At 47.2% G+C, this 25,997-nt stretch overlaps 2 protein-coding genes, 1 long non-coding RNA gene and 2 other non-coding genes across 5 annotated transcripts; 3 read left to right on the top strand and 2 right to left on the bottom strand.

Annotated features, from left to right (window-relative positions):
• The first annotated feature begins 409 nt into the window (after positions 1-409).
• LOC123412255 (U-box domain-containing protein 15-like) lies at positions 410-3,045 on the top strand. The gene is made up of 4 exons (XM_045105203.1): positions 410-759; positions 857-973; positions 1,085-1,510; positions 1,625-3,045. The coding sequence occupies exons 1-4, from the start codon at positions 421-423 to the stop codon at positions 2,666-2,668; spliced, it is 1,926 nt and encodes a 641-aa protein (XP_044961138.1). The 5' UTR covers positions 410-420; the 3' UTR covers positions 2,669-3,045.
• Positions 3,046-9,260: 6,215 nt separating this feature from the next.
• LOC123407150 (catalase isozyme 1) lies at positions 9,261-13,144 on the top strand. Its single transcript, XM_045100220.1, has 8 exons — positions 9,261-9,437; positions 9,543-9,639; positions 10,604-10,881; positions 11,263-12,039; positions 12,169-12,258; positions 12,437-12,504; positions 12,608-12,701; positions 12,827-13,144. Exons 1-8 carry the CDS (start codon positions 9,423-9,425, stop codon positions 12,884-12,886), a joined length of 1,479 nt encoding a protein of 492 aa, XP_044956155.1. The 5' UTR covers positions 9,261-9,422; the 3' UTR covers positions 12,887-13,144.
• Positions 13,145-13,432: 288 nt separating this feature from the next.
• LOC123414556 lies at positions 13,433-13,643 on the bottom strand. The gene has a single exon (XR_006614491.1). It is a non-coding gene; the product is annotated as a small nucleolar RNA U3 (small nucleolar RNA).
• A 7,085-nt stretch (positions 13,644-20,728) lies between these two features.
• On the top strand, positions 20,729-21,543 carry LOC123407151. Its single transcript, XR_006612548.1, has 2 exons — positions 20,729-21,100; positions 21,226-21,543. It is a non-coding gene; the product is annotated as an uncharacterized LOC123407151 (long non-coding RNA).
• A 288-nt stretch (positions 21,544-21,831) lies between these two features.
• LOC123414558 lies at positions 21,832-22,042 on the bottom strand. Its single transcript, XR_006614494.1, has one exon. It is a non-coding gene; the product is annotated as a small nucleolar RNA U3 (small nucleolar RNA).
• Positions 22,043-25,997: the final 3,955 nt, after the last annotated feature.

Below are 25,997 nucleotides of genomic sequence, written 5' to 3'. Positions count from 1 at the left end.
AAAACAATTTTAATCACAAACTAGAAAACCTCATTCAAAGACGAGCTTATCGGTATTTTTTTCTTTTGCAACTTATACCCCACTTTTGGTCCATCTAATCAATGCTAAATGTTATATTTTGAAATGCATGCATGCATGCTTCATTTTATTCATTGGAATGGCAAGAATATCAATCTGTGTGATTGCATGTGAATGGCTGGGATAAAGTCGTACGAGGTGCTCGTCCTCCACAAGTCTTTTTGGGTGACGTCTTCATGTTTGCTATTTTAGAAGCCTATATAGTCGTTGGGTTCCTGGAATTCAGGAGGTCGTCCCGCCAAAACAACGGCCTTCATCCCCCTCCGCTCCCCTGATCCATCGCCATTTCCTACCCCCGCCAAGCTCTCGCCTCCCGCCCTCCGCATCAGTGCCTGCCCACCGATGCTGTCGTCCATGTTCGGGGCGCGGCCGGCGGGGGAGCCGGACCCGCCGGAGCCGTCGGGGCGGCATCTCTCCGACGTGGACCTGCTGGACGAGCTGCTCGCCACCGTCGGCGCCGCGCGCGCGTTCCAGGAGTTCCGCCGCTCGCAGCGCAAGGAGTGCTTCACCCTCCTCCGCTGGCTCCAGCTCGTGCTCCCGCTCATCGAGGAGCTCCGCGAGGCCTCCCCGCCCCGCCCCCTCACCGACGACGCCTACCGCCGCCTCGCGCTCCTCAGCCGCGCCTTCCAGGCCGCCCGCCGCCTCCTCCGCTGCTGCCACGACGGCAGCAAGATCTTCCTCGTCCGTATTCCCCTCTAGTCTTGGCCCGCGTCTCTCCCGCCGTCAAAAAAGAATCGGATTTTTCTGACTCGTCTTTCGTTTTCATGGCCGCGTGCAGTCGCTGGAGAGCGAGGCCGTGCAGGGGAGGTTCCGGGCCGTCTACGAGAAGGTCAACCTCGCCCTGGACGGCATGCCCTACTCGGACATCGGCATCTCCGACGAGGTCAAGGAGCAAGTACGTTTTCCGACGCACCCCGCCTGCAAGAAGTTAAATTGTGGGTCTGTTGATGGATGGATGCTGCGTCTGATCTCTAATAACCAACTAAAACGACCAATGCGCGTGCAGGTGGAGCTCATCAACGCGCAGCTGAAGCGGAGCAAGAAGAGGGCCGACACCCAGGACATGGAGCTCGCCATGGACTTCCTGGTGGTGCTCCAGGACAAGGAGGACCGCAGCGCCGACAGGGTCATCCTGGAGCGGCTGGCCAAGAAGCTCGAGCTGCAGAGCCTGGCCGACCTGCGCGCCGAGACCATGGCCATCAAGAAGCTCATCAACGAGCGCAACGGGCAGCAACCCGAGAGCACAGAGCAGATCATCGAGCTTCTCAACAAGCTCAAGGACGTTGCTGGCATCGACGAGAAGAACATCCTCGGCGAGGTCCATATCCCCAAGTACCTGGAGAAGTGCCCCTCCCTCATGATCCCCAACGACTTCCTCTGCCCCATCTCCCTCGAGATCATGACCGACCCCGTCATCATCGCCAGCGGCCGGGTCCGTGCTCCTCATTACGTACAGGACATTTTAGTCGCACACGATTGTGTGGGGAATTCTTCTTCATCTTGGCGATCAGCCCATCATAATCTGAATGCTCTAATTATCCTGCAGACTTACGAGAGGAGAAGCATCCAGAAGTGGCTGGACGCGGGGCAGCGAACGTGTCCCAAGACGCAGCAGCCGTTGGCGCATCTGTCGCTGGCGCCCAATTTTGCTCTCAAGAACTTGATCCTGCAGTGGTGTGAGAATAACAAGGTAGAGATCCAGACAAGAGCTGACGAACCTCCTGTCGAGGAAGTGAGTAAGGAGGTACTCATCCCGTCGTTGGTGAAGGACCTGTCATCGCCAAACCTCGACGTGCAGCGCAAGGCCGTCAAGAAGATCCGGTCGCTCTCCAAGGAGAGCCCGGAGAACCGCACACTCATCACTGACAGTGGTGGCATCGCGGCCCTTGTCGGCCTCCTGCAGTACCCGGACAAGAAGATCCAGGACAACACGGTCACGTCGTTGCTCAACCTCTCGATCGACGAGGCCAACAAGGTGTTGATTGCCAAGGGAAATGCCATCCCATTAATCATTGAAGTCCTCAAGAACGGCAGTGTTGAGGGGCAGGAGAACTCTGCGGCCGCGCTCTTCAGCCTGTCCATGGTGGACGAGAACAAGGTGGTCATAGGGGCCTTGGGAGGTGTGCCTCCGTTGGTGAACCTCCTCAAGAATGGCACGATCAGAGGGAAGAAGGACGCTAACACCGCCATCTTCAACCTATTGCTGAACCACCAGAACAAGTTAAGAGCTATTGAGGCCGGCATTGTCCCCGTGCTGCTCAAAATTCTCGACGACGCGAAGCTCAGTATGGTTGATGAGGCCCTCTCTATCTTCCTCCTGCTTGGTTCCAACTCTGCTTGTCGGGCCACGATTGGGACAGAGAGTTTCGTCGAGACCCTTGTGCGGATCATCAAAGAGGGGACGCCCAAGAACAAGGAGTGTGCATTGTCTGTTATCCTCGAGCTTGGATCATGTAATAATGCCCTTATGGTGCACGCCCTCGGGTTCGGCCTCCAGGAGCATCTCACGGAAATTGCCAAGAGCGGCACGAGCAGAGCACAGAGGAAGGCAAACTCTCTGATTCAGCTTGCCCGGAAGTGCCAATCGTAGAAGAAGGATTATGCACGGTGGAATTAAATCTCATGATGAACTCAACTCCATAGTAAATCTCATGATGGTTTTTTTCTTGAATTGCCTTGGTCTTGGAAAGAGATGGATAAGAGCTATGTAGACTCATGGGATAAGAATCTACATAGAGATGGCTGTGAGGTAAGTTTCTAACTGGAATGAAGATGGTGTACATACAGAAGTGAAATATTTGTGACAGTTAATATTGTTCATCAATTGAGGAACTTGAAGAAATAGAGAAATGAAGGAGATGTACTTTACTTCCTTCATTTGCTGGCACTGAATTTTGTTGTAAGTGATACGGAGTATTATATGGTAAATATGTGAAAGATGTGTTGATATTTCTCAGGGAAATTAATAATTCCGATACTAGAGAATGTTCGTCCGTAGAGCTGAGTCAACAAAACATGTTTTTCTTGGGCCAAACTGGCCATTAGTTGCTATAGGGACGAAGTGGTTTACTAGGCTTGGGTACTTGGGTGTACAAATATACATCCATTATTTTGGCAAGAACGTTGACTAACTATCTAAGATACCTACACATATGCAATAATTAAATTTAAAACCCTAGTAAAATTGTGAGTTTTAGAGAAATACTTACATCCATAGTCTGGATGCTAGCTCCGCCACTGGGTTTTACCAAATGAGAAAAAAATCCCTGAAACATTAGAACAACCTGACAAGAGACACTTTTCTGAAGCTCGAACGAGACGACTGAGAAAAGTGGTGTCCCCTCCCGGATCCGTCGTCCGTCCCCGCCACCCTCCCCCCCCCCCCCCCCCCCCGTCCCCCTCCCGGATCCGTCCCGGGCCGCCTCCCCGGGAGGTGGCCGGGGCGGCGCGAGCTCCGCCCCTCTTCGGCCTCCCTCCTCCTCCTTCCCTTCCTGCCGCCGCCGACGGCCGCCCCCGGCGCTTGGCCGGGTGGTGTTGGCGGCGGCAGGTCCCGCGCGCGCCTCCTTGCCCGGGATATGGGGGGCGGCGGTGCTCCTCGGCTCGACGACGGTCCGGCGACCCGGCAGCAGTGGCCGGCGACGCGTGAGGTGGTGGTGTTGCCCCTTGGCGATGAGACGGCGTGGTGACGCAGGTTGGCCGGTGGCGCGTCCCCGGCCCAAATCTAGGCCCTGTGGGGGCCATCTGGGTCCTAGCGGGCCGGTTCCCGATGTGGCTTCATCGACGTCTGTGTGGTGAGGAGGAGGAGCAGCTCAGACGTGGGGCGGCGACGTCGAAGGCACGCCTGCTGCAGCGCGATGGCGGGAGCTTTACGGGCGTGGAGAGCCCGACCGGGCCTGTGGGCCCACGGGCCTGGTATGCTCCTGCTATTGTGCCCGGTCGGCTGTCGTCGTCGACAGTGGAGGTTGTACCCTCCCGCGTGCCGACGGTGTTGTGGCCCTAGTCCCGGCTCCTATTCCCCGCTGTGCAGGCCTCACTTCATGGTGCCGTGGTGAGACGGCGTGGAGGCTTCATGACCGCGGTGGCGCAAGATGGTGTTCGCTTTGGTGGCAGGCTCTGGAGCATCCGAGGTGAAGGTTGGGATCGGGGGAAACCCCTGTCGGCCTGGCCGACACCGACGCGGCGACGCTTGTGGGTTCCGCCGGACCTTCCTGGAGTTTCTTTTGGGTGTGATTGTGCTGCTTCCGCCCCAGCATCTGTTGTTGACTGTATCGGTTTGTTGCTTTGTAATACAAAGCGGGGGAAACCCTTTTTTCGGAAGAGACACTTTTCTGCCATGTCCGTGTTTAATTTTGTGTTACATGTAAATTAAATCCAACAGATTTTAGAAGCAAATTCCCTTGATGTTTTTGGGCTCTCCATAGGAAGACACAAACATCCAAATAACTGTACTAAGACACATCTTCGTGAGCATAAGTATATCCCCAACGTTTAATATGCCCAGCATTTACACACATAGTTATTTATAGAAAAACAATAACGGATCATTTTCACACTCGAGCTCACCATGGCTTCATCTCTGAAATGCAACTTTGCGGACCTTCAATATGGCTCGTCAGAAACGAAACCATTATCTATGAAGGAATCAGACCGAGACGACACCCCGGAACGCCATCAAACTCCAGATCTAGCACCCGCACACAACTAAGATGTCGGAGGAGAAAACAATATCTTTCATCCACGAACCACCATCTTTCAGCTCGTGACTATGCAGACCACGATTTACATCCGGTCCTGGACTACCTTTCAAGTTGTGTGTCGGCGCTAGACCAAGCATCGTCACAACGGAGAAATCCAAGGACACGGGTCCACCATGAAGATACCACCGCTCCCACTCTATCCTTGATTGAACAGAATAGTTTTTAAAATCTATCCCCAACCATAGGATAGATCGCCTTGTCGGAGTAGGATCTAAAGAAATTTTATGTTGTGCAGCCATTACCTTCACCAAAGCCATGATGATGAACAATTTAAAAATCTAAACCACGATAGTCTAAAAACTATCCACATGCATGGATTGGACGATCTCCTCATCATCGACGACCGAGGTTGCGTGCGGAGGGGAGCCGTCGACGGGGGAGACTCCCTTTTCTTTCCTGAAAGAAAAGGGAACCCGTCTTGTACCCATGATTCCTTTTTTTTTCTTCTGAACACAGTATTTCTTTTTGACGCAACGCGCGTCACATATTAAAATTGCATCTATAGTTGGACCATAATATGGACTGACATGCTTTTTGGACCATGATTTAATTAGGTTATATCCCCTCTAGGCTCTAGCTCCGCCAGGTACACGTTGCGGCGCTCGTCTGGATCGCCGGCGCCATGCATCTGCACGGGCCAATAGCTCAGATGCGACATCTTTCCATCTAATTGGAAGCAGTGCGACATCTTTCGATGAAATATCTCTCGTGCGACGGTTTGAAGGGAGAAAATAGCTCACGGCCACACATGCGTTAAAACCTTAGTCAACTAGTCCAACTTGTGTTAAGACATGTCTTAACTAATTTGGACCCAAATTAATTAGCACCGCATCCCGTCAAACTGCCCGACCAGAACTGTTCGAAACTGCCCGCGCTCCATTCTTCAGCTCCGGCGGCGGCTACGGCGGAGGAGCCCTCTCTCGGCGGCGGCGGCCATGGTGGTGAGTGAATTCGATATTCTACTCACCCAGCTTCTCTCCCACGCCTCCTGTATGACATATTCACAGCCCTCCCCTTGCAGCCAACGAGCTTCAAATATGAATCCTCTATCTCCCCTCATCCACCCATATCATCACCTTGTGTCTGAATAATGACTGGTCTATGGTCAGAGTGACCGGGCAGCCGATTCACAACTTTCTGCGGAGGGAACTTCATTTTCCATGCCTCATTTCTAGTAGCCATGTCCAGTCTCTCGCAGATGTAGGTGTTCACACTCGTGGTGTGGTTTCGCCATGTGAATATATCGCCTTCAAAGCCCAGATCCGATAGCTCACACACCTCCGAAGCCTCCCTAAAACCATCCATCATGTGTTGCGCTCTAGGGGCACCTCCCCTTTCTCCACTTCTTAGAGGATTTCATTAAAGTCACCCAAACATAGCCACGACCGCCCGTGTTGATGTTATTGCTTGAGGAGTTTTAATGTCCTCCATGTTTCCTTATTTCTCCCAGATTTTGATTCTCCATACATCCCTGTTAGTCGCCGAACCGAGCCATCTTCCTCCTTAGCATCGACATCCATGTTTCTCGTTCCGTATGATCTAAGTGTCACATCTATTCTCCACCTCCAGAACATAGCTACCCCCCTGCTTCTGTCCATCGGGTTCCACACAAACATGTTAGCGAGCCCTAACTTCCACCTAAAACTCTCTAGTTCCCTTTCATACAACCTTATCTCTGACAGAAACAAAATGTCAGGATCTTCCACTCTTCCTAGTTCAAGAAGAGATTGAACTGTCAGGCCATTCCCGAGTCCCTAGCAGTTACAAACTTGTAGCCTGGCCGATATGCTATTGTCCTCCTTGTTGTCACTAATCACCGTAGCCTCCCCCACCACTAGTCCCCTACCCTCTGTCTTCCATCTTTTTGCCTCTGACATGAGATCAGTCTCTCCTTCCTTGCTCCTCTTCTGACCAAGCACTTGTTCACGGTTTCGGTTGCCAGGCGTTCCATTCCCTTCCTCCTTGTGACTTTTCTTGTACCTCTTCATCCCCTGAACTTGCCTGTTACCATCACCTCCCTGACCTTTCCCCTTCTCCAGCTTCTCAGACTAGCTCCCGTCCCCCTTCTGCTGCATCTCAATCACCAACAGGTGGGTATTATCATCTATCATAGCTTTTTTGTTGTCCCCACCACCTGCTCCTTCACTCTGTTCCGACTCCTTCCCTGTCTTCTCCTGACCTACAACCTCCTGTAAAGCCGCAGCCTCCATAGTGAGCTTTTTTGAGTTCCCTCACCTGGTAGGTTCTATCGCAAATTTGTGAGGGTATGTTACTTCGTCTCCTTTCTCTGTGACCCCCTCCTTTCCACCATTATTGCGTCCCCCTCCTTACGCCATGATAAGCTATCACTTCCACTACCAGACTTGCCACTTGATCGGCTGAATCCATAGCTCCTATGGTTCTCCCCTCCTCTGTTCCTTCCTTTCCAACTCTAACCTTGAGCATGCTATGCATAGCTACCAAACTCCGCTTTGAGCCACTTGAGCGCTGGGATGCCCGACGAGGGGATCGGGCGAGGCTACGCAGGGCGGAGGAGACGGATCGAGACGAGGGGGAGAGAAGAGGGAGGTGGGCTCGCGAGAGAAAGAAAGGAGATGGGCCAGGAAGCCCACTCCGCTTTCTCCTCTCTCTCTGAAACTAAAAGGAAATGTTTTTGCAAAAATAAAATAAATGGATTTTGAATAAATCCAGAAGATAAAATAAAAGGAGTAAAACAAAAATAGAAACACATTTGGGCATCTAAAATGTTGCCAAAGTTTAAGAAAATAAGTGGGACATTTTTAGAAAAAGGAAAAAAAATTACTTTTAAATGAAATGGGGCTCTGTTTTTGAATAAAACCAAAAGGAAAAAAAATTCAAATAAATGAGTGTTGCACCCCACAATTAATACAAAGAAATTTTGAAGAGGAGGAACATTTTGTTTTGAACCAAAACATGAACTTTTAAATCTGCCTCAACTAAATGGAAGGAAAGGAGTTTGAAAACATGGTGCCACAGGGGTTACGAGCTTGAACTTGTTGCACCCAATCATGTTGCAAGGCCCTAAGACACATACACACATGCGCTCACACTCAAACAATGAGGTGCAACTAGCCACACCAGACAAGCACAGATGACATGATGCCATGATGCAAACTACATGATGATGCAACAAATAAAACTAACCACACGACGGAAACGGAAATAAAGGGGAAATCTTCTGGGGCGTCGGTCTCGGGCTGTCACAAACAGACACGACCAAGTGATAGGCTGATTGCATCCGGATGGGTTGGCATCTCCGACAACACATTGCCAACAGCCAGTGGTTCCGAGTTGTTCCCCTTCTCTTTTGCTGGCATCATGATCTTGACTCACTTCCTTTCCTCCTCCGAGAGCTTCAGTGTACGCACCATATTCCCGACTCCCTGCATCTTCCTGTCACCACGCCACCGCCTAGGGTTGAAGGTGTATTACGACCGCGCGCCCTAGGATTGCGCAGAAGGTTGTGATGTGAATGGGTTGTGGTTGAAGCCGCCTGGGATTAATAGTTGCCGGAAGGGGATGGGAACGAGAAGCAGACAACCAGAACCCTAATCGCCCTCGCAATCGTCGGAGCACAACGGTCCTGCGGGACGGACGATCAGTTCAGTGGGCATTTTACTTGTGGTTGGAGAGAAGTGCACTATAGTTATGTAGGTAGGGAGGGAGTAGAAAGTATGCATGTAATAAAGAGATTAAGCCACGCAAACCTTTTAAACTGAACTTATGGCCTAATTACCACTTCCATGGGCTTTCGGGGCATATGCCTTAGGCCTTCTACAAAGAAGAAAAATATTGGCATGATTTTTTTTTGAAAGGGAAATATTGGCACGACTTGAAAACGAACTCAGGTTTAGTGACTCATCCCTACACCCTAATAGACGGACGGTAAGTTCACTGAACATTTTACTTGTAGTTGGAGAGAACTCCACTATAGTTATGTAGGTACGGAGGGTGTCCTTGTTCCGTTGAGTCGGATGTGCTTTGATTAGTGGTTCCAGGACTCCCCTTGACAGTCCAGGGAAGATGGGCCGTGACCCAGAAGAGAAGAGAAGAGAAGAGCCCATCCATGTGGTGTGAACTAGTCCAGATTGATGCCCACCGGCGGCGCCGATCTCTACATCCATCTGATGCGCCGTGCCGTGCCGTGACGTGACGAGACGAGAGAGGAAATAAATAAAGAAATATCCATGATCCATCTCTAACCGACGCCTCCATCCTCCATCTCCATCTCCATCCCCATCCGGCGCGATGATGCAAGCAAACTGAGGAGGAGTACGTGACGGACACCACCACCAATCGCGCAGTCTACGGCGCACTGCGGCTGCGCGCGGGCCCCGCCCACCCGCCGGCCCGCCGGCCACCGGAGCTGATAAGGTGGGCGCGAACCGGCCCAACAGCTACAAAAGGCCGACCCGACCCGACCCGACCCGCCGCTTCCTTCCTCCACCAGCTTTCTTCCTTCTTCCTCGCCAACTCCCCTCTCGACCTTATCGCCCACCACACCACCCTCCCCCGTCCCCGTCCGGACACGCAAGCGACCGCCCGGATCGATCGCCGGCCCCGGCCATGGATCCCTACAAGGTACTACCTCCCTCCCCTTCTTCCCCCCAGCGATCCGGTTCCGCCAGCCGGACCAGATCGCCGATTCGCTCATCTCACCGCTCGCTTTTCTTGCTTTCTTCGCAGCACCGGCCCACGAGCGGGGCCAACTCCGCCTACTGGACCACCAACTCCGGCGCCCCCGTCTGGAACAACAACAACGCCCTCACCGTCGGACACCGAGGTCCGTAACCCCCACCCCCACCCCCATCTCCTCTTCTTGCCGATCCCCTCCGCCCTATGCTCACCTTAGCTTACCTTAGATCGCTTCTCTCTGCTCTGGTAGCGAAATTGAAATCCATCCTGTGCTCGCCTCGATTCTCTCTGGATCTGCGCTGTCAATTCACATGCCCTTGTACATCTTCTGCTACTGCTAGCATATTCGATACGACCGCCTATTTTCATCCTCCTGCTCTGTCTTGCTCCACCGTTTGTACCCGTCCATTACATTCACCTACCGGCCTAGCTTTGGTTCCTGCAAGCGCTTGAATGAATTTGTACTAGCTTCATTCACAACGTGCCCTTCTCCGCGGTCCAGCCTCACAAAAACTTTTCTAGCAAACATACAAGAAGGATTCATATTTTTCGCCCGTCGCCGTCGTGCCATAGGGTTGCTCAACGGGGAAGATAACAAGCAACACCTTTTTCACACGGCATGCCATGTCGCCGTCCAGTCATAGTGGTTATCCCATCATGTGAGATGATTGGAGGCTCCAAGACTGCGATCTGTCTGGACCGCGCGGTGGTCCGTTACTCTTACGTAGATTTTGCTCTTGGCACTAACCTGATGTTGATGTAAGGTAGGAGCGGTTTCTGTACTCACAAAAACACATTAATCGTACAACAACACTTCATCTATGTTCAGCATAGCCCAAGCTTCTAAACTGGTTCCAAAACCAAAGTTTGATTGTTCAGAATAGCTCCCCAACTTTGAAAGCGATTGGAATTCCAAACTCCAAACATGGCTGTTTGTCGTAGCAAATTCCCGATTTTCATGAAAGTGATGGTAAAAGCTATCTGAAGTTTTCCAGTGTGATTTTTCCTCTTTTGTTTCTGTAGCTATGCCCAGAAGCTTCTCCTTTTCTTATCTTTCTCCCATGGTTAATTAATTTGTGCCTTGACCTGATGATGAACTCTTCATTTCACAGGACCTATCCTCCTTGAGGATTACCATCTGATTGAAAAGCTTGCACAATTTGACCGGGAACGCATACCTGAACGTGTTGTTCATGCACGGGGAGCCAGTGCAAAGGGGTTCTTTGAGGTGACTCATGATGTTTCTCAGCTCACATGTGCTGACTTTCTCCGGGCTCCTGGGGTTCAGACCCCGGTTATTGTCCGGTTCTCTACCGTTGTGCATGAGCGTGGAAGCCCTGAGACCCTCAGGGATCCACGTGGTTTTGCAGTGAAGTTCTACACCAGAGAGGTACTGATGATCATTCTTAATGTCGTATTTCATGTTTTTCCTTTTGAGATGAGATTGTTGTTAAAGCTACTTTATGCCGTGTACAATCACGTTCGAGCAGTTTATCTTCCAGTAGCATGTCAATTCGCCATAATGCCTTTTTGTCCAAGCCTTTTAAGCACTAAAATTCTGGCTGCTTTGCAAGTTGAGACCATAGCACATATTCCCTTATGTAGTAGTATAAAATCTGACACTGTTTATAAGGATTGAATCCTTTGCCCTGCCTTATTTTCCCTTCTATGTAATAAACTGTTTATCGGCTGCACTTGTGGATAATTATGGCTGCAGACCTTTTAAGTCAATTTGTAAGTTTGACTGACATCTGCTGGCATGCATTTTCAGGGTAACTTTGACCTTGTTGGGAACAATATGCCTGTGTTTTTTATCCGAGATGGGATGAAGTTCCCTGACATGGTCCATGCTTTCAAGCCAAGTCCGAAGACCAACATGCAGGAGAACTGGAGAGTAGTTGACTTCTTTTCGCACCACCCGGAGAGTCTGCACATGTTCACCTTCCTATTTGACGATGTTGGCATTCCACTCAACTACAGGCACATGGACGGTTTTGGTGTCAACACCTACACCTTAATCAGCAGGGATGGAAAGGCTCACCTGGTTAAGTTCCATTGGAAACCTACATGTGGTGTGAAGTGCCTCTTGGATGATGAAGCTGTTACTGTTGGAGGCACCTGCCACACCCATGCCACAAAGGACTTGACTGATTCTATTGCAGCTGGGAATTACCCAGAATGGAAGCTTTTCATCCAGACCATTGATGCTGATCACGAGGATAGATTTGACTTTGACCCTCTTGATGTCACCAAGACCTGGCCAGAGGACATCATCCCACTGCAACCAGTTGGACGGATGGTACTGAACAAGAACATTGACAATTTCTTCGCGGAAAATGAACAGCTTGCTTTCTGCCCAGCAGTCACTGTCCCTGGAATCCACTACTCTGATGATAAGCTGCTCCAGACAAGGATCTTCTCATATGCTGATACCCAAAGGCACCGTCTTGGTCCAAACTACTTGATGCTCCCCGTGAATGCCCCGAAATGTGCTCACCACAACAACCATCATGATGGCTTAATGAATTTCATTCACAGGGATGAGGAGGTACTTTCTTCTTTAGAGCTTTTCATCCCATTCTGCATGCATGATGCAGTACTTCCTCCAATTGACAGAAATAATGTGTAGTTATGTTTCAACTTCACTGCATTTACATGTATTTTGCTTGATTTTCAGGTGAACTACTTCCCTTCAAGGTTTGATCCTACTCGTCATGCTGAAAAGTACCCTATGCCTCCGCGTGTTCTATCTGGCTGCCGGGAGAAGGTATGCAGCTTGGAATGTCAGAATTCTTGTCTCACCACAGCCATTCGTCAGCCCTTGAGCCCATTAGAACTGTTTCCAGCTATTTTGTTAAGAGTGGTGACTTAAATACTCCGGGGATTAAACGCCCACCATGTGTTTAACAAATGGTTTTGCTACATTTGTACTTTTGGAACTGCAGTGCATTATCGACAAGGAGAACAATTTCAAGCAGGCTGGTGAGAGATATCGGTCCTTCGACCCTGCCAGGTACGTTGTCCCAACTCCGTTTGATTTGTTTGAAGTCTTTTCAGACGGATAGAAGAAATCAAGCAGCGTTGCTAACCGAGTTGTTTCTTATATGAAAACATAGGCAAGACCGTTTCCTCCAGCGGTGGGTTGATGCGCTCACGGATGCTCGTGTCACCCATGAAATCCAGAGCATCTGGGTCTCATACTGGTCACAGGTACATCCTTGTGTTGTTCATTCACTCTCAGTTGCCAGCGGGTGACGATGCACTGTTATACTGTTATTATGCGTGTACCTAGATCATATGAAACCAACCATGTTTTTTACCAATGCTGTTTGCAGTGCGATGCGTCCCTCGGGCAGAAGCTGGCGTCGCGGCTCAAGATTAAGCCGAACATGTAAGATGGACAAGGAGGAGGGAGGCAGTCGCTCGCCCGCCTCAGCTGGCGTCGATCGACGGAGCCAAGGAGGGGTGCAGCATGAACTGAATCTGTCGTTGTGTGCGTGTAGCCTTGAATAAAAATGTGCAGCAGCGAAATGAATATCAAAATGTAATACCGATGATGGTGGGGTGTCGTCAGCCGGCGTTGCCGGGTTCGTCTGTGATACTTTGTCTGTGCAAAAGAGAGAATAATAATAGACAATAATGTGATTGGTTAATGTTGGTGTGTTTCATCTTCAGTCTGAAGCAGAAAAGCTTTGAATGATCCATCTTTGTTTGGCTTCCCTGCCACCGTCACTGCCGTGTTATGACCTCATAATTTCAGATGTGCAGCTATTTTTCCAGACGTTTTAGTAGATGAAAAAGGGATTTTGTGCTGCTAAAAATTCATTGAGGAAGCAGCAGAAACAAGATTTGCATAAACAAAGGCGTAGCTAATTTCTAGATCTCGCAGCTAGAAGAAAAAAGATGTACATAAGCAGAGGAAAGAAAAAAAATGATTGTGGAGTCTGTCAGACAACCTCTGGGCCACCCTGCACCAGGCAGGAACGATCCTCTACAGCCGTTGGATGGGCACCCATCAGGTGATCCTGGCCGTTAATCACGCTCTGGCCCAGAGGTCAGAATGCATCAACCAGACTGAAGTGCTTGCCTCCTTATTGGTAAAGGATGCAGCGGTACGAGCCTATAGAACAGATCCTGTTCAAGTAAGGTCGTGTCACCGTTCGCTGCGCCCCGCCTTATAAACAGGTCTCTCTCCCTGCCAACTTCCGAGGTGGGACTAAATGTTTGGCGTAGCAGCTGCCTCTCGTCTCGCGCGGCTTAGAAGGGCTCGTGGGCGCTGGGCTGCAGAATGGACGACACGGCGCAGCCCGTCTGAGCGACATACCCACACAGAGCTCGGCCCATCTGAGAAGTACGTACGTGCTTGTTTCGTATGGCTTTTTGTTTTCCTTGTTCGTTGCAACCAGTTTTTTTTTTCTTCCTTTGCCTATAAGAAAAGCTTGTCATTTTTCCTTCCCTCCCTGTGATTTCGATTTTTGTTTCGCAAAAAGATTTGTTCTCTTTTTTGTTAAGTAGTATGCGACTGATAAACATATATATATTTTCCGTGAATGCATGAAAAGCTTCAACTTGTCTTTCAGCATACTCCTCTTATCCCTGTTCGTTCGTTCGTTCGTCCGTGATTAACTTGTCGTTCAAACAGGATGTATCTATACGAGGGAGTATTAGTAACAACACCCGGCCATTGCTTCGAAACGTGCTGCCCACGCGGCATCTTCCGAAATACAATTAAAACTTTTTCAGGGAAAAAGAAAAAAGACTCCAGCTATTAATCCGACAAAAGATAATAACATTGCAAAAGCGGCCACCACACTGCCAGGTATATAAAAAAAATGACTTCTTTACATAATCAAGTGATAAAAAAAGGTTGCTATATGGTAACATCACAAGACATGAACTTCTCTTTTCTGGCTCGCTTCTTCAAAGTTACCTCTGTCGAATTTCCAGTCCATTTTGTTGGCTAAGCTTCTTGCGGCAGTTTCAGGTTGAGGGCTGATTCAGAGGGGGGGGTAAATAAGCACTGGAGTCGGCTCTTCACCGTCCCATGATGTAAGACCTTTTTTTTGGCACGAGTACTTTTGTTGCGTTTCCAGAGCGCTCTGTTGAAGCACCTCGGCTCAGCTTCTTGCTGCAGGTTCAGGGAATAATCACTCAACTTCCCTTTTCCTTGAATAGAAAAAACCAACAGGCACTCCACAAAAACAGCCACCTGCTCTTCCCTTCTCCATTCTCAACTTGCTGACACTTGAATAATAAAAAACCAAAACGTGTCCATGTACAGTTGATTCACAAAAAAGTTAAAACATCTTATATTTATGAACGGAGGAAATACTTTTGTTGCATTTCCAGCGCTCTTTCTTGAAGTACTGCCCAACCTCTTGCTGGGAATAATCACTCAACTTGCTCACCCTTGGATAAGAAAAGCCAACAGACACCCTACAAAAAACAGCCACCTGCTCTTCCCGCACAAGGCATACAAAAACTTATCCTTGCCTCCAGTCAGGCAGTTCTTGCTGTCTATTCATTGCGCCACGCCTTGATGGATCCTTGGGTTTCAACATCATCATGGATGCATGTGGGACCAGATACAGCTCCAATTAATCAGGGTCAACAAGCCAGAATTCGGACTGAGGTGAGGTCACCAGCAGGCAGGAAAAGGTTGGCACTGCAATTTTAATCTGGAGAAAGGCTCCTATTTGGGAAGACAGATCCTGTAGCTCCAGTGATTTTGTACCTAAGGAGGAGGAGAGAGCGAAAAGAACAAACCCAACGCAGCAGACCATGCGGTGGGCGGGCATGCCGCTGCTGCCATTTGTGCTTCTCCTTCTCCCCACCATGGGAGCGACGATGGGCTCGTACAGGCAACGGTGATGAGGGAGTCCCTTCCGGTAGCCTTCAAGGAAAGGATTTCCGACCGTTCCCAGGTGCTGGCGTGCTGTGAACCAACTGCGTTGTCCTTCCTAAACAGTATCATTATCTCTGTACAAGCCTGAAAGTTGGTTGGGGGTGCAGATATTAGACATGTACTCCCTCTGTTCCTAAATATAAGTCTTTGTAGAGATTTTACTAAGGACTACATACGGAGCAAAATAAGTGAATCTACACTCTAAAGTATGTCTATATACATCCGTATATAGTCTTTTAATGAAACCTTTAAAAAGACTTATATATAGGAACGGAGGGAGTAGTAGATAATAACAGTTAATAATTCAGTAATGGAGCTGTCGCTCACAGAACTCGCCAAATGTGGATAGTTGATCTTCAAGTAGTTGGCAAAGTCATTTGCTGAAGGTGGTGACGGAGCACATGGAATATTCTGTGCCCGCTAATCTTACAAAGTTATTTTTGTTGCACTCCCAGCCCCCTTTATTGAAGCGCTATCCCTGACGTGTACAGCCTCGGGGTCACCTTGATCGAGATGTTTACTGGAAGGTGCCCGACAGACGATATGTTCAGAGATGGGTTAACCCTGCAATACTTTGCAGAGGCAGCAGGTCTTTCTGGGAATGTCATGGAGATAGCAGACTCCAACATTTGGCTGCATGATGAAGCAAACAATAGTGTTGATGCAGAACATATAACCAGAGCCCGGGAATGTTTGGCTGCCATCATCCAGCTTGGCGTCCTATGCTTAAAGCAATTGCCCAGAGAAAGGATGTCAACAAGTGATGCTACTGCAGAGATGCATTTTATCAGGGATGCCTACCTCAGTAATCAAAGATGAATTGATGTCAAATCATATAAACAAACCACTACCACGAGCCGGTTGGATCATCTGAATCTATTCTTAAGTCCAGTATATTGTGATGTAAACTATCAGCTGTACTGTATTGTGCACTTTATATGCATCAACATCTGTGACAGCATTTAGTAATTTGGGTGTAAATAAGACAACATTTCCTCTCCATCAGTTTATTAAGTCAATCTGTACTTAAATCAATCAGCCTTTAACTGTGAGAGACTGGTCATAATTTAATATATTTTTTATGGGTGCATTTTCTTTCTAGGATACATGGTTCTGAGTTCTGACATGGAGAATGCTCCATTTTCCTCCACATTCTTATGCATATATAATGACAGCTTGGTTTCTATACTACCTTGTTGAACATTTATTGTTCTGTCAGTTCATATTCCATAAAACACCCACTGTATTCTCGAGTCAGCAAAAGAATATTTACTATGTTGTGACTTATAAATCACTGTGCGTGTAGTTGATACATGAGTAAGAGCTAGATTATTAAGACAAGAATGACAAGAATATGTTGCTGAACTATGTTAGACATACCATTATTCTACCTAAAAAACACGTGGTCAAAAAATATGAAGACAGAGTGATACATGTCATTGTTTGCTTGCGCAGCAATGTCGAATGTGCGAGCTGTCTACATTGCCATACTTGGACCAGTAGGCCTTGCACTTGGAAATGGCAAGGTCCAGCCAGGGCTTGTAATTCCTGCTGTAATGACGTATGTGCATTCTCGATTTCAGTAATGTCAACAGCTGGACCATAGCCAAGGCCCAAGTCATGCCAAGTGTTACCAAATGGATTTGTTAAACTAGCCCTGAAGGGAATGTTCCCAACTTCCACAACTTTTGGTAAATGACTCAGCTCTTCAAAGTTACTTTTCTTGCATTTCCAGCCCCCTTTGTTGAAGCATCACACCAAAAAAAAAAAAAAAAAAAAACGGCCACCTGTTCTTTCCTTCTCCATTCTCAGCTTTCTCTTTTGTCCTTACAGAAGGGCATAGAAAAAATTATACTGATTGTTTTATTCATTGCGGCTGTCAACAAAGGTGCGGGAATGATCAAATTCGGCCTGAGGTCACTAACAGGAAAATGTTGGTGCTGCTATATTTTACTACGGAGAAAGGCTTTGTGGACACCGTGCCAACTCCGCGTCTGGAAAAGCAGATCATCTTGTACCTCCGATGAATCAAACCAAGGAAAGGGAGCAGAGAGCGAAAAGAACTGCACGAAGAAGCAATACGACGCAGCAGACCATGTGGTGGAGGGGTACACCGCTGCCACGGCGCCTCGTTGGGTTCAGATGTCTTGTGCTTCTCCTGCTCTCCACCATGGGGGCGACGTGCGCACACGACGGTGACGAGAGAGCTCTTGCAGCTTTCAAGGAAAGAATTTCCGATCACTCCGGGGTGCTGGCCTCCTGGAACCGGAGCGTCAGCTACTGCTCATGGGAAGGCGTCACATGCAGCCGGAGGCACCAGTCGAGGGTGGTCGCTCTGGACCTCAACTCCCAGGGGCTCACTGGCACCATCTCCCCCGCCATCGGCAATCTCACATTCCTCCATATGCTCAACTTAAGCTTCAACCCCTTGTATGGTCAGATACCTCCCAGCATCGGCTCCCTCCGCCGCCTCGAGTACCTTGGCCTGCAAGGGAATATGATCACCGGTGTGATTCCAAGCAACATTAGCCGCTGCACCGGCCTCAGGTTGATGACAATCGCTGACAACAAGGGGTTACAAGGAAGCATACCTAATGAGATCGGCGACATGCAGTCGCTACGTGTTGTACAGCTATACAACAACAGCCTCACTGGAAATATCCCATCATCACTCGGGAACCTCACCCGGTTAACCATCTTGTCCCTGGCAGCTAACCATCTCGGGGGATCCATTCCCGAGGGCATTGGGAACAATCCACATCTCGGGTTCCTTCAGCTGGCCATGAATAACCTCTCAGGTTTGCTTCCTCTTTCGCTGTACAACCAGTCATCCCTGTACGGACTTTGTGTGATGAGCAACAACCTACACGGCCATTTACCAACTGATATGGGCAGAAGCCTTCCAAGGATGCAAAGTTTTTTGTTTGGGGTCAACCAATTCACCGGAGTTGTGCCTCCATCACTAAGTAACATGTCCGTACTCCAGCTTTTTGATGTTTCAAGTAATGAATTTGGTGGAGTTGTCCCTTCGGCATTGGGTGCATTGCAGGAACTTCGATGGTTTAGCCTAACTCGGAACAAGTTTGAGGCACACAATGAGCAAGAATGGAAGTTCCTTACTTCTTTGACAAACTGCAGCATGTTGCGGCATATGTCTATAGAACAAAACAGGTTCTCCGGGCAATTACCAACCTCATTGTCTAACTTGTCCACAAACATCCAACATCTAAATATTTTTAACAACAGCATATCTGGTATTATCCCATCGGATATTGGAAATTTGATAGGTCTCGAGGTGCTTGTTCTTGCTGGCAACTTGCTCACTGGGGCCATTCCTGAGAGCATAGGGAAGCTTACACAATTGAAGGAGTTATATCTGAGTTCTAACAACTTATCAGGATTTATCCCCTCTTCCATTGGAAACCTCACCAGTCTGTCTAGGCTTGGTGCAGGCATCAACAGCTTGGAGGGACCGATTCCATCAAGCATTGGAAAATTGACCAAACTTTCATTGCTAGATATATCCACAAACCATCTTTCTGGCTCAATCCCGAACAAAATTATGCTATCATCAATCTCAATATATTTGGATTTGTCTTATAACTTGCTTGAGGGACCTCTTCCTTCAGAAGTTGGAAATTTGGTAAATCTCGGGCAGCTTCTTCTATCCGGGAACCAACTGTCTGGTAAAATACCTGCAACCATTGGTGGCTGTGTAGTCCTTGAAACCCTCTTGCTGGATCGCAATTCATTCCAAGGAAACATCCCTCGCAGTTTGAAGAACATAAAAGGGCTTACCATACTGAATTTGACAAACAACAAACTGAACGGCAGCATCCCAGGGGACCTGAGCAGTATTACCAGCTTGCAGGAATTGCACCTTGCACATAATGATCTATCAGGGTCAATCCCTGAACTCCTAGGTTGTTCCCCCATATGGTGAATTTGATAGTCACATATACTGATGGGGAGGAGCGAGGTGACATTTTTAGTCAAGAAGAGACGATATTCCCAACTAATTGACATTGCGAAACTAATCGCCTCCGTCAAGTCGAACCCAAGTTGGTGTAGATGCGTCATTGCGGTTCCACTACTAGGATATCTAGAAGTCCTCTGTATTACTTAACCAGATATACCCCCATATGGTGACTTGATATATTGAATACATTTCTCTAAGCTTTTTTGTACCAATCATAGTAAAGGAAGTGACTCATATGTCGGCCTCGCTAACAGGAAGAAAAATCGCTTTGAATTTGGCTACCTAAATTTGTGATGGATTCAAGCAACCATGTTGGATTCATGTGTTATTTATTTACACATATATCTTTCCAAATAAAAAATCAACTCTAAATTGGAGTATTGGAGAAACTCATGTCAATAATGTGAATTCATGGGAAATCTTATTGTGTGTGCATCAAAATAAGCCAAAACTCAGGGCTTAAGAGATATGTGTACAATATTTCAATGGGTATGCATCTACTGAATTCATGATGTTAACTAGTCCCCTAGAAGCTTAAGTTGAGAAAGAAGGTTGTGCAACATATTTCCACATACCTCTCTAGTCTAGTCTCTAGTCTAGGCTCGTCTGAAGCCTAGATAAGCCTAGTCATGGGGTCAATGTACGCTATCAGTGCAGTGACCTAGTTCTTAACTCGATTCCTCCTTGCTTGATACATATTTAATTGCAAGCACATAAACAATTTACCTAAGAAAGCGAACAATGTTGTCTAGTGTATTTCAACACTCACCTCACTTGCATCTTTTACTGGCATATAATGCACCTGGCAACAACAAACTCTTTTGTAAGGACTAAATTCCAATTAAGGGCTCAAATGCTACTAGTTGGCAGGGGAATAAATATGGGTTGGGTTGGCATCTTGGACCAAGGCACACACAGTCAAGTTGTCTTTTTCATTCCATGTTGATCCTCCATGGTTCGACATTGGAAATGACAAAGAGAACAAGTTATCTTTACACACAAACTAGAGCTAGGGATCGAACCGTTGATTTTCCACCATGAATCTCCGTATGGTGCAATGAGTGATAGTGAGGAATATTACACCATATGATATACACATTTCAAAATCAATGGATTATATTGCCTACTTTTCTTTTGTAAAAGTATGATTTGGCTTTGCTCCATATTCACACAGTTTGATTTATGGCAAAACTAGAAAATGATGGGACAATAGATGTTGATATTGTTTGTGGCCATGCAAGATATTTCCACTTTTCAGATCACAAAAGATATTGTTTTCTTATAGGGGTGTTATATATTGTTCTAAATCTGCATTTTTGATTCGTTGTCCATCCAATTTTGGTTCCTCTCATATATTAAGTTGGCTCGTTGCTTTATTTATTTAAACACTAAGGTATACCGATGTTGGCTAAGTCTAAACATAAACTGATGTGTTGTCTACTATGTTCTACAAATTAGTAAAGTATGTACTGACTAAAGTCTAGTTACCCAAGCCCAGACTACATTAAATACACATCATGCGGGACCCATGTTCATCAAATACTCCGTTTGATTTGTTTGAAGTCTTTTCAGACGGATAGAAGAAATCAAGCAGCGTTGCTAACCGAGTTGTTTCTTATATGAAAACATAGGCAAGACCGTTTCCTCCAGCGGTGGGTTGATGCGCTCACGGATGCTCGTGTCACCCATGAAATCCAGAGCATCTGGGTCTCATACTGGTCACAGGTACATCCTTGTGTTGTTCATTCACTCTCAGTTGCCAGCGGGTGACGATGCACTGTTATACTGTTATTATGCGTGTACCTAGATCATATGAAACCAACCATGTTTTTTACCAATGCTGTTTGCAGTGCGATGCGTCCCTCGGGCAGAAGCTGGCGTCGCGGCTCAAGATTAAGCCGAACATGTAAGATGGACAAGGAGGAGGGAGGCAGTCGCTCGCCCGCCTCAGCTGGCGTCGATCGACGGAGCCAAGGAGGGGTGCAGCATGAACTGAATCTGTCGTTGTGTGCGTGTAGCCTTGAATAAAAATGTGCAGCAGCGAAATGAATATCAAAATGTAATACCGATGATGGTGGGGTGTCGTCAGCCGGCGTTGCCGGGTTCGTCTGTGATACTTTGTCTGTGCAAAAGAGAGAATAATAATAGACAATAATGTGATTGGTTAATGTTGGTGTGTTTCATCTTCAGTCTGAAGCAGAAAAGCTTTGAATGATCCATCTTTGTTTGGCTTCCCTGCCACCGTCACTGCCGTGTTATGACCTCATAATTTCAGATGTGCAGCTATTTTTCCAGACGTTTTAGTAGATGAAAAAGGGATTTTGTGCTGCTAAAAATTCATTGAGGAAGCAGCAGAAACAAGATTTGCATAAACAAAGGCGTAGCTAATTTCTAGATCTCGCAGCTAGAAGAAAAAAGATGTACATAAGCAGAGGAAAGAAAAAAAATGATTGTGGAGTCTGTCAGACAACCTCTGGGCCACCCTGCACCAGGCAGGAACGATCCTCTACAGCCGTCGGATGGGCACCCATCAGGTGATCCTGGCCGTTAATCACGCTCTGGCCCAGAGGTCAGAATGCATCAACCAGACTGAAGTGCTTGCCTCCTTATTGGTAAAGGATGCAGCGGTACGAGCCTATAGAACAGATCCTGTTCAAGTAAGGTCGTGTCACCGTTCGCTGCGCCCCGCCTTATAAACAGGTCTCTCTCCCTGCCAACTTCCGAGGTGGGACTAAATGTTTGGCGTAGCAGCTGCCTCTCGTCTCGCGCGGCTTAGAAGGGCTCGTGGGCGCTGGGCTGCAGAATGGACGACACGGCGCAGCCCGTCTGAGCGACATACCCACACAGAGCTCGGCCCATCTGAGAAGTACGTACGTGCTTGTTTCGTATGGCTTTTTGTTTTCCTTGTTCGTTGCAACCAGTTTTTTTTTTCTTCCTTTGCCTATAAGAAAAGCTTGTCATTTTTCCTTCCCTCCCTGTGATTTCGATTTTTGTTTCGCAAAAAGATTTGTTCTCTTTTTTGTTAAGTAGTATGCGACTGATAAACATATATATATTTTCCGTGAATGCATGAAAAGCTTCAACTTGTCTTTTCAGCATACTCCTCTTATCCCTGTTCGTTCGTTCGTTCGTCCGTGATTAACTTGTCGTTCAAACAGGATGTATCTATACGAGGGAGTATTAGTAACAACACCCGGCCATTGCTTCGAAACGTGCTGCCCACGCGGCATCTTCCGAAATACAATTAAAACTTTTTCAGGGAAAAAGAAAAAAGACTCCAGCTATTAATCCGACAAAAGATAATAACATTGCAAAAGCGGCCACCACACTGCCAGGTATATAAAAAAAATGACTTCTTTACATAATCAAGTGATAAAAAAAGGTTGCTATATGGTAACATCACAAGACATGAACTTCTCTTTTCTGGCTCGCTTCTTCAAAGTTACCTCTGTCGAATTTCCAGTCCATTTTGTTGGCTAAGCTTCTTGCGGCAGTTTCAGGTTGAGGGCTGATTCAGAGGGGGGGGTAAATAAGCACTGGAGTCGGCTCTTCACCGTCCCATGATGTAAGACCTTTTTTTTGGCACGAGTACTTTTGTTGCGTTTCCAGAGCGCTCTGTTGAAGCACCTCGGCTCAGCTTCTTGCTGCAGGTTCAGGGAATAATCACTCAACTTCCCTTTTCCTTGAATAGAAAAAACCAACAGGCACTCCACAAAAACAGCCACCTGCTCTTCCCTTCTCCATTCTCAACTTGCTGACACTTGAATAATAAAAAACCAAAACGTGTCCATGTACAGTTGATTCACAAAAAAGTTAAAACATCTTATATTTATGAACGGAGGAAATACTTTTGTTGCATTTCCAGCGCTCTTTCTTGAAGTACTGCCCAACCTCTTGCTGGGAATAATCACTCAACTTGCTCACCCTTGGATAAGAAAAGCCAACAGACACCCTACAAAAAACAGCCACCTGCTCTTCCCGCACAAGGCATACAAAAACTTATCCTTGCCTCCAGTCAGGCAGTTCTTGCTGTCTATTCATTGCGCCACGCCTTGATGGATCCTTGGGTTTCAACATCATCATGGATGCATGTGGGACCAGATACAGCTCCAATTAATCAGGGTCAACAAGCCAGAATTCGGACTGAGGTGAGGTCACCAGCAGGCAGGAAAAGGTTGGCACTGCAATTTTAATCTGGAGAAAGGCTCCTATTTGGGAAGACAGATCCTGTAGCTCCAGTGATTTTGTACCTAAGGAGGAGGAGAGAGCGAAAAGAACAAACCCAACGCAGCAGACCATGCGGTGGGCGGGCATGCCGCTGCTGCCATTTGTGCTTCTCCTTCTCCCCACCATGGGAGCGACGATGGGCTCGTACAGGCAACGGTGATGAGGGAGTCCCTTCCGGTAGCCTTCAAGGAAAGGATTTCCGACCGTTCCCAGGTGCTGGCGTGCTGTGAACCAACTGCGTTGTCCTTCCTAAACAGTATCATTATCTCTGTACAAGCCTGAAAGTTGGTTGGGGGTGCAGATATTAGACATGTACTCCCTCTGTTCCTAAATATAAGTCTTTGTAGAGATTTTACTAAGGACTACATACGGAGCAAAATAAGTGAATCTACACTCTAAAGTATGTCTATATACATCCGTATATAGTCTTTTAATGAAACCTTTAAAAAGACTTATATATAGGAACGGAGGGAGTAGTAGATAATAACAGTTAATAATTCAGTAATGGAGCTGTCGCTCACAGAACTCGCCAAATGTGGATAGTTGATCTTCAAGTAGTTGGCAAAGTCATTTGCTGAAGGTGGTGACGGAGCACATGGAATATTCTGTGCCCGCTAATCTTACAAAGTTATTTTTGTTGCACTCCCAGCCCCCTTTATTGAAGCGCTATCCCTGACGTGTACAGCCTCGGGGTCACCTTGATCGAGATGTTTACTGGAAGGTGCCCGACAGACGATATGTTCAGAGATGGGTTAACCCTGCAATACTTTGCAGAGGCAGCAGGTCTTTCTGGGAATGTCATGGAGATAGCAGACTCCAACATTTGGCTGCATGATGAAGCAAACAATAGTGTTGATGCAGAACATATAACCAGAGCCCGGGAATGTTTGGCTGCCATCATCCAGCTTGGCGTCCTATGCTTAAAGCAATTGCCCAGAGAAAGGATGTCAACAAGTGATGCTACTGCAGAGATGCATTTTATCAGGGATGCCTACCTCAGTAATCAAAGATGAATTGATGTCAAATCATATAAACAAACCACTACCACGAGCCGGTTGGATCATCTGAATCTATTCTTAAGTCCAGTATATTGTGATGTAAACTATCAGCTGTACTGTATTGTGCACTTTATATGCATCAACATCTGTGACAGCATTTAGTAATTTGGGTGTAAATAAGACAACATTTCCTCTCCATCAGTTTATTAAGTCAATCTGTACTTAAATCAATCAGCCTTTAACTGTGAGAGACTGGTCATAATTTAATATATTTTTTATGGGTGCATTTTCTTTCTAGGATACATGGTTCTGAGTTCTGACATGGAGAATGCTCCATTTTCCTCCACATTCTTATGCATATATAATGACAGCTTGGTTTCTATACTACCTTGTTGAACATTTATTGTTCTGTCAGTTCATATTCCATAAAACACCCACTGTATTCTCGAGTCAGCAAAAGAATATTTACTATGTTGTGACTTATAAATCACTGTGCGTGTAGTTGATACATGAGTAAGAGCTAGATTATTAAGACAAGAATGACAAGAATATGTTGCTGAACTATGTTAGACATACCATTATTCTACCTAAAAAACACGTGGTCAAAAAATATGAAGACAGAGTGATACATGTCATTGTTTGCTTGCGCAGCAATGTCGAATGTGCGAGCTGTCTACATTGCCATACTTGGACCAGTAGGCCTTGCACTTGGAAATGGCAAGGTCCAGCCAGGGCTTGTAATTCCTGCTGTAATGACGTATGTGCATTCTCGATTTCAGTAATGTCAACAGCTGGACCATAGCCAAGGCCCAAGTCATGCCAAGTGTTACCAAATGGATTTGTTAAACTAGCCCTGAAGGGAATGTTCCCAACTTCCACAACTTTTGGTAAATGACTCAGCTCTTCAAAGTTACTTTTCTTGCATTTCCAGCCCCCTTTGTTGAAGCATCACACCAAAAAAAAAAAAAAAAAAAAACGGCCACCTGTTCTTTCCTTCTCCATTCTCAGCTTTCTCTTTTGTCCTTACAGAAGGGCATAGAAAAAATTATACTGATTGTTTTATTCATTGCGGCTGTCAACAAAGGTGCGGGAATGATCAAATTCGGCCTGAGGTCACTAACAGGAAAATGTTGGTGCTGCTATATTTTACTACGGAGAAAGGCTTTGTGGACACCGTGCCAACTCCGCGTCTGGAAAAGCAGATCATCTTGTACCTCCGATGAATCAAACCAAGGAAAGGGAGCAGAGAGCGAAAAGAACTGCACGAAGAAGCAATACGACGCAGCAGACCATGTGGTGGAGGGGTACACCGCTGCCACGGCGCCTCGTTGGGTTCAGATGTCTTGTGCTTCTCCTGCTCTCCACCATGGGGGCGACGTGCGCACACGACGGTGACG

The sequence above is a fragment of the Hordeum vulgare genome, chromosome 7H (genome assembly GCF_904849725.1).
Source record: "Hordeum vulgare subsp. vulgare chromosome 7H, MorexV3_pseudomolecules_assembly, whole genome shotgun sequence".
Lineage (NCBI taxonomy): Eukaryota > Viridiplantae > Streptophyta > Magnoliopsida > Poales > Poaceae > Hordeum > Hordeum vulgare.
The sequence above is the reverse complement of the archived record's forward strand: the minus strand, read 5'-3'. Positions and strand labels throughout refer to the sequence as shown.

Coding starts and splice junctions, on each gene's coding strand:
- LOC123407150 (XM_045100220.1), top strand. Junction 12,040..12,168: donor TCATTCACAGGGATGAGGAG/GTACTTTCTTCT, acceptor CTTGATTTTCAG/GTGAACTACTTCCCTTCAAG. Junction 12,259..12,436: donor TATCTGGCTGCCGGGAGAAG/GTATGCAGCTTG, acceptor TTGGAACTGCAG/TGCATTATCGACAAGGAGAA.
- LOC123412255 (XM_045105203.1), top strand. CDS start 421: ATGCTGTCGTCCATGTTCGGGGCGCGGCCGGCGGGGGAGCCGGACCCG. Junction 760..856: donor ACGGCAGCAAGATCTTCCTC/GTCCGTATTCCC, acceptor GGCCGCGTGCAG/TCGCTGGAGAGCGAGGCCGT. Junction 974..1,084: donor CCGACGAGGTCAAGGAGCAA/GTACGTTTTCCG, acceptor ATGCGCGTGCAG/GTGGAGCTCATCAACGCGCA.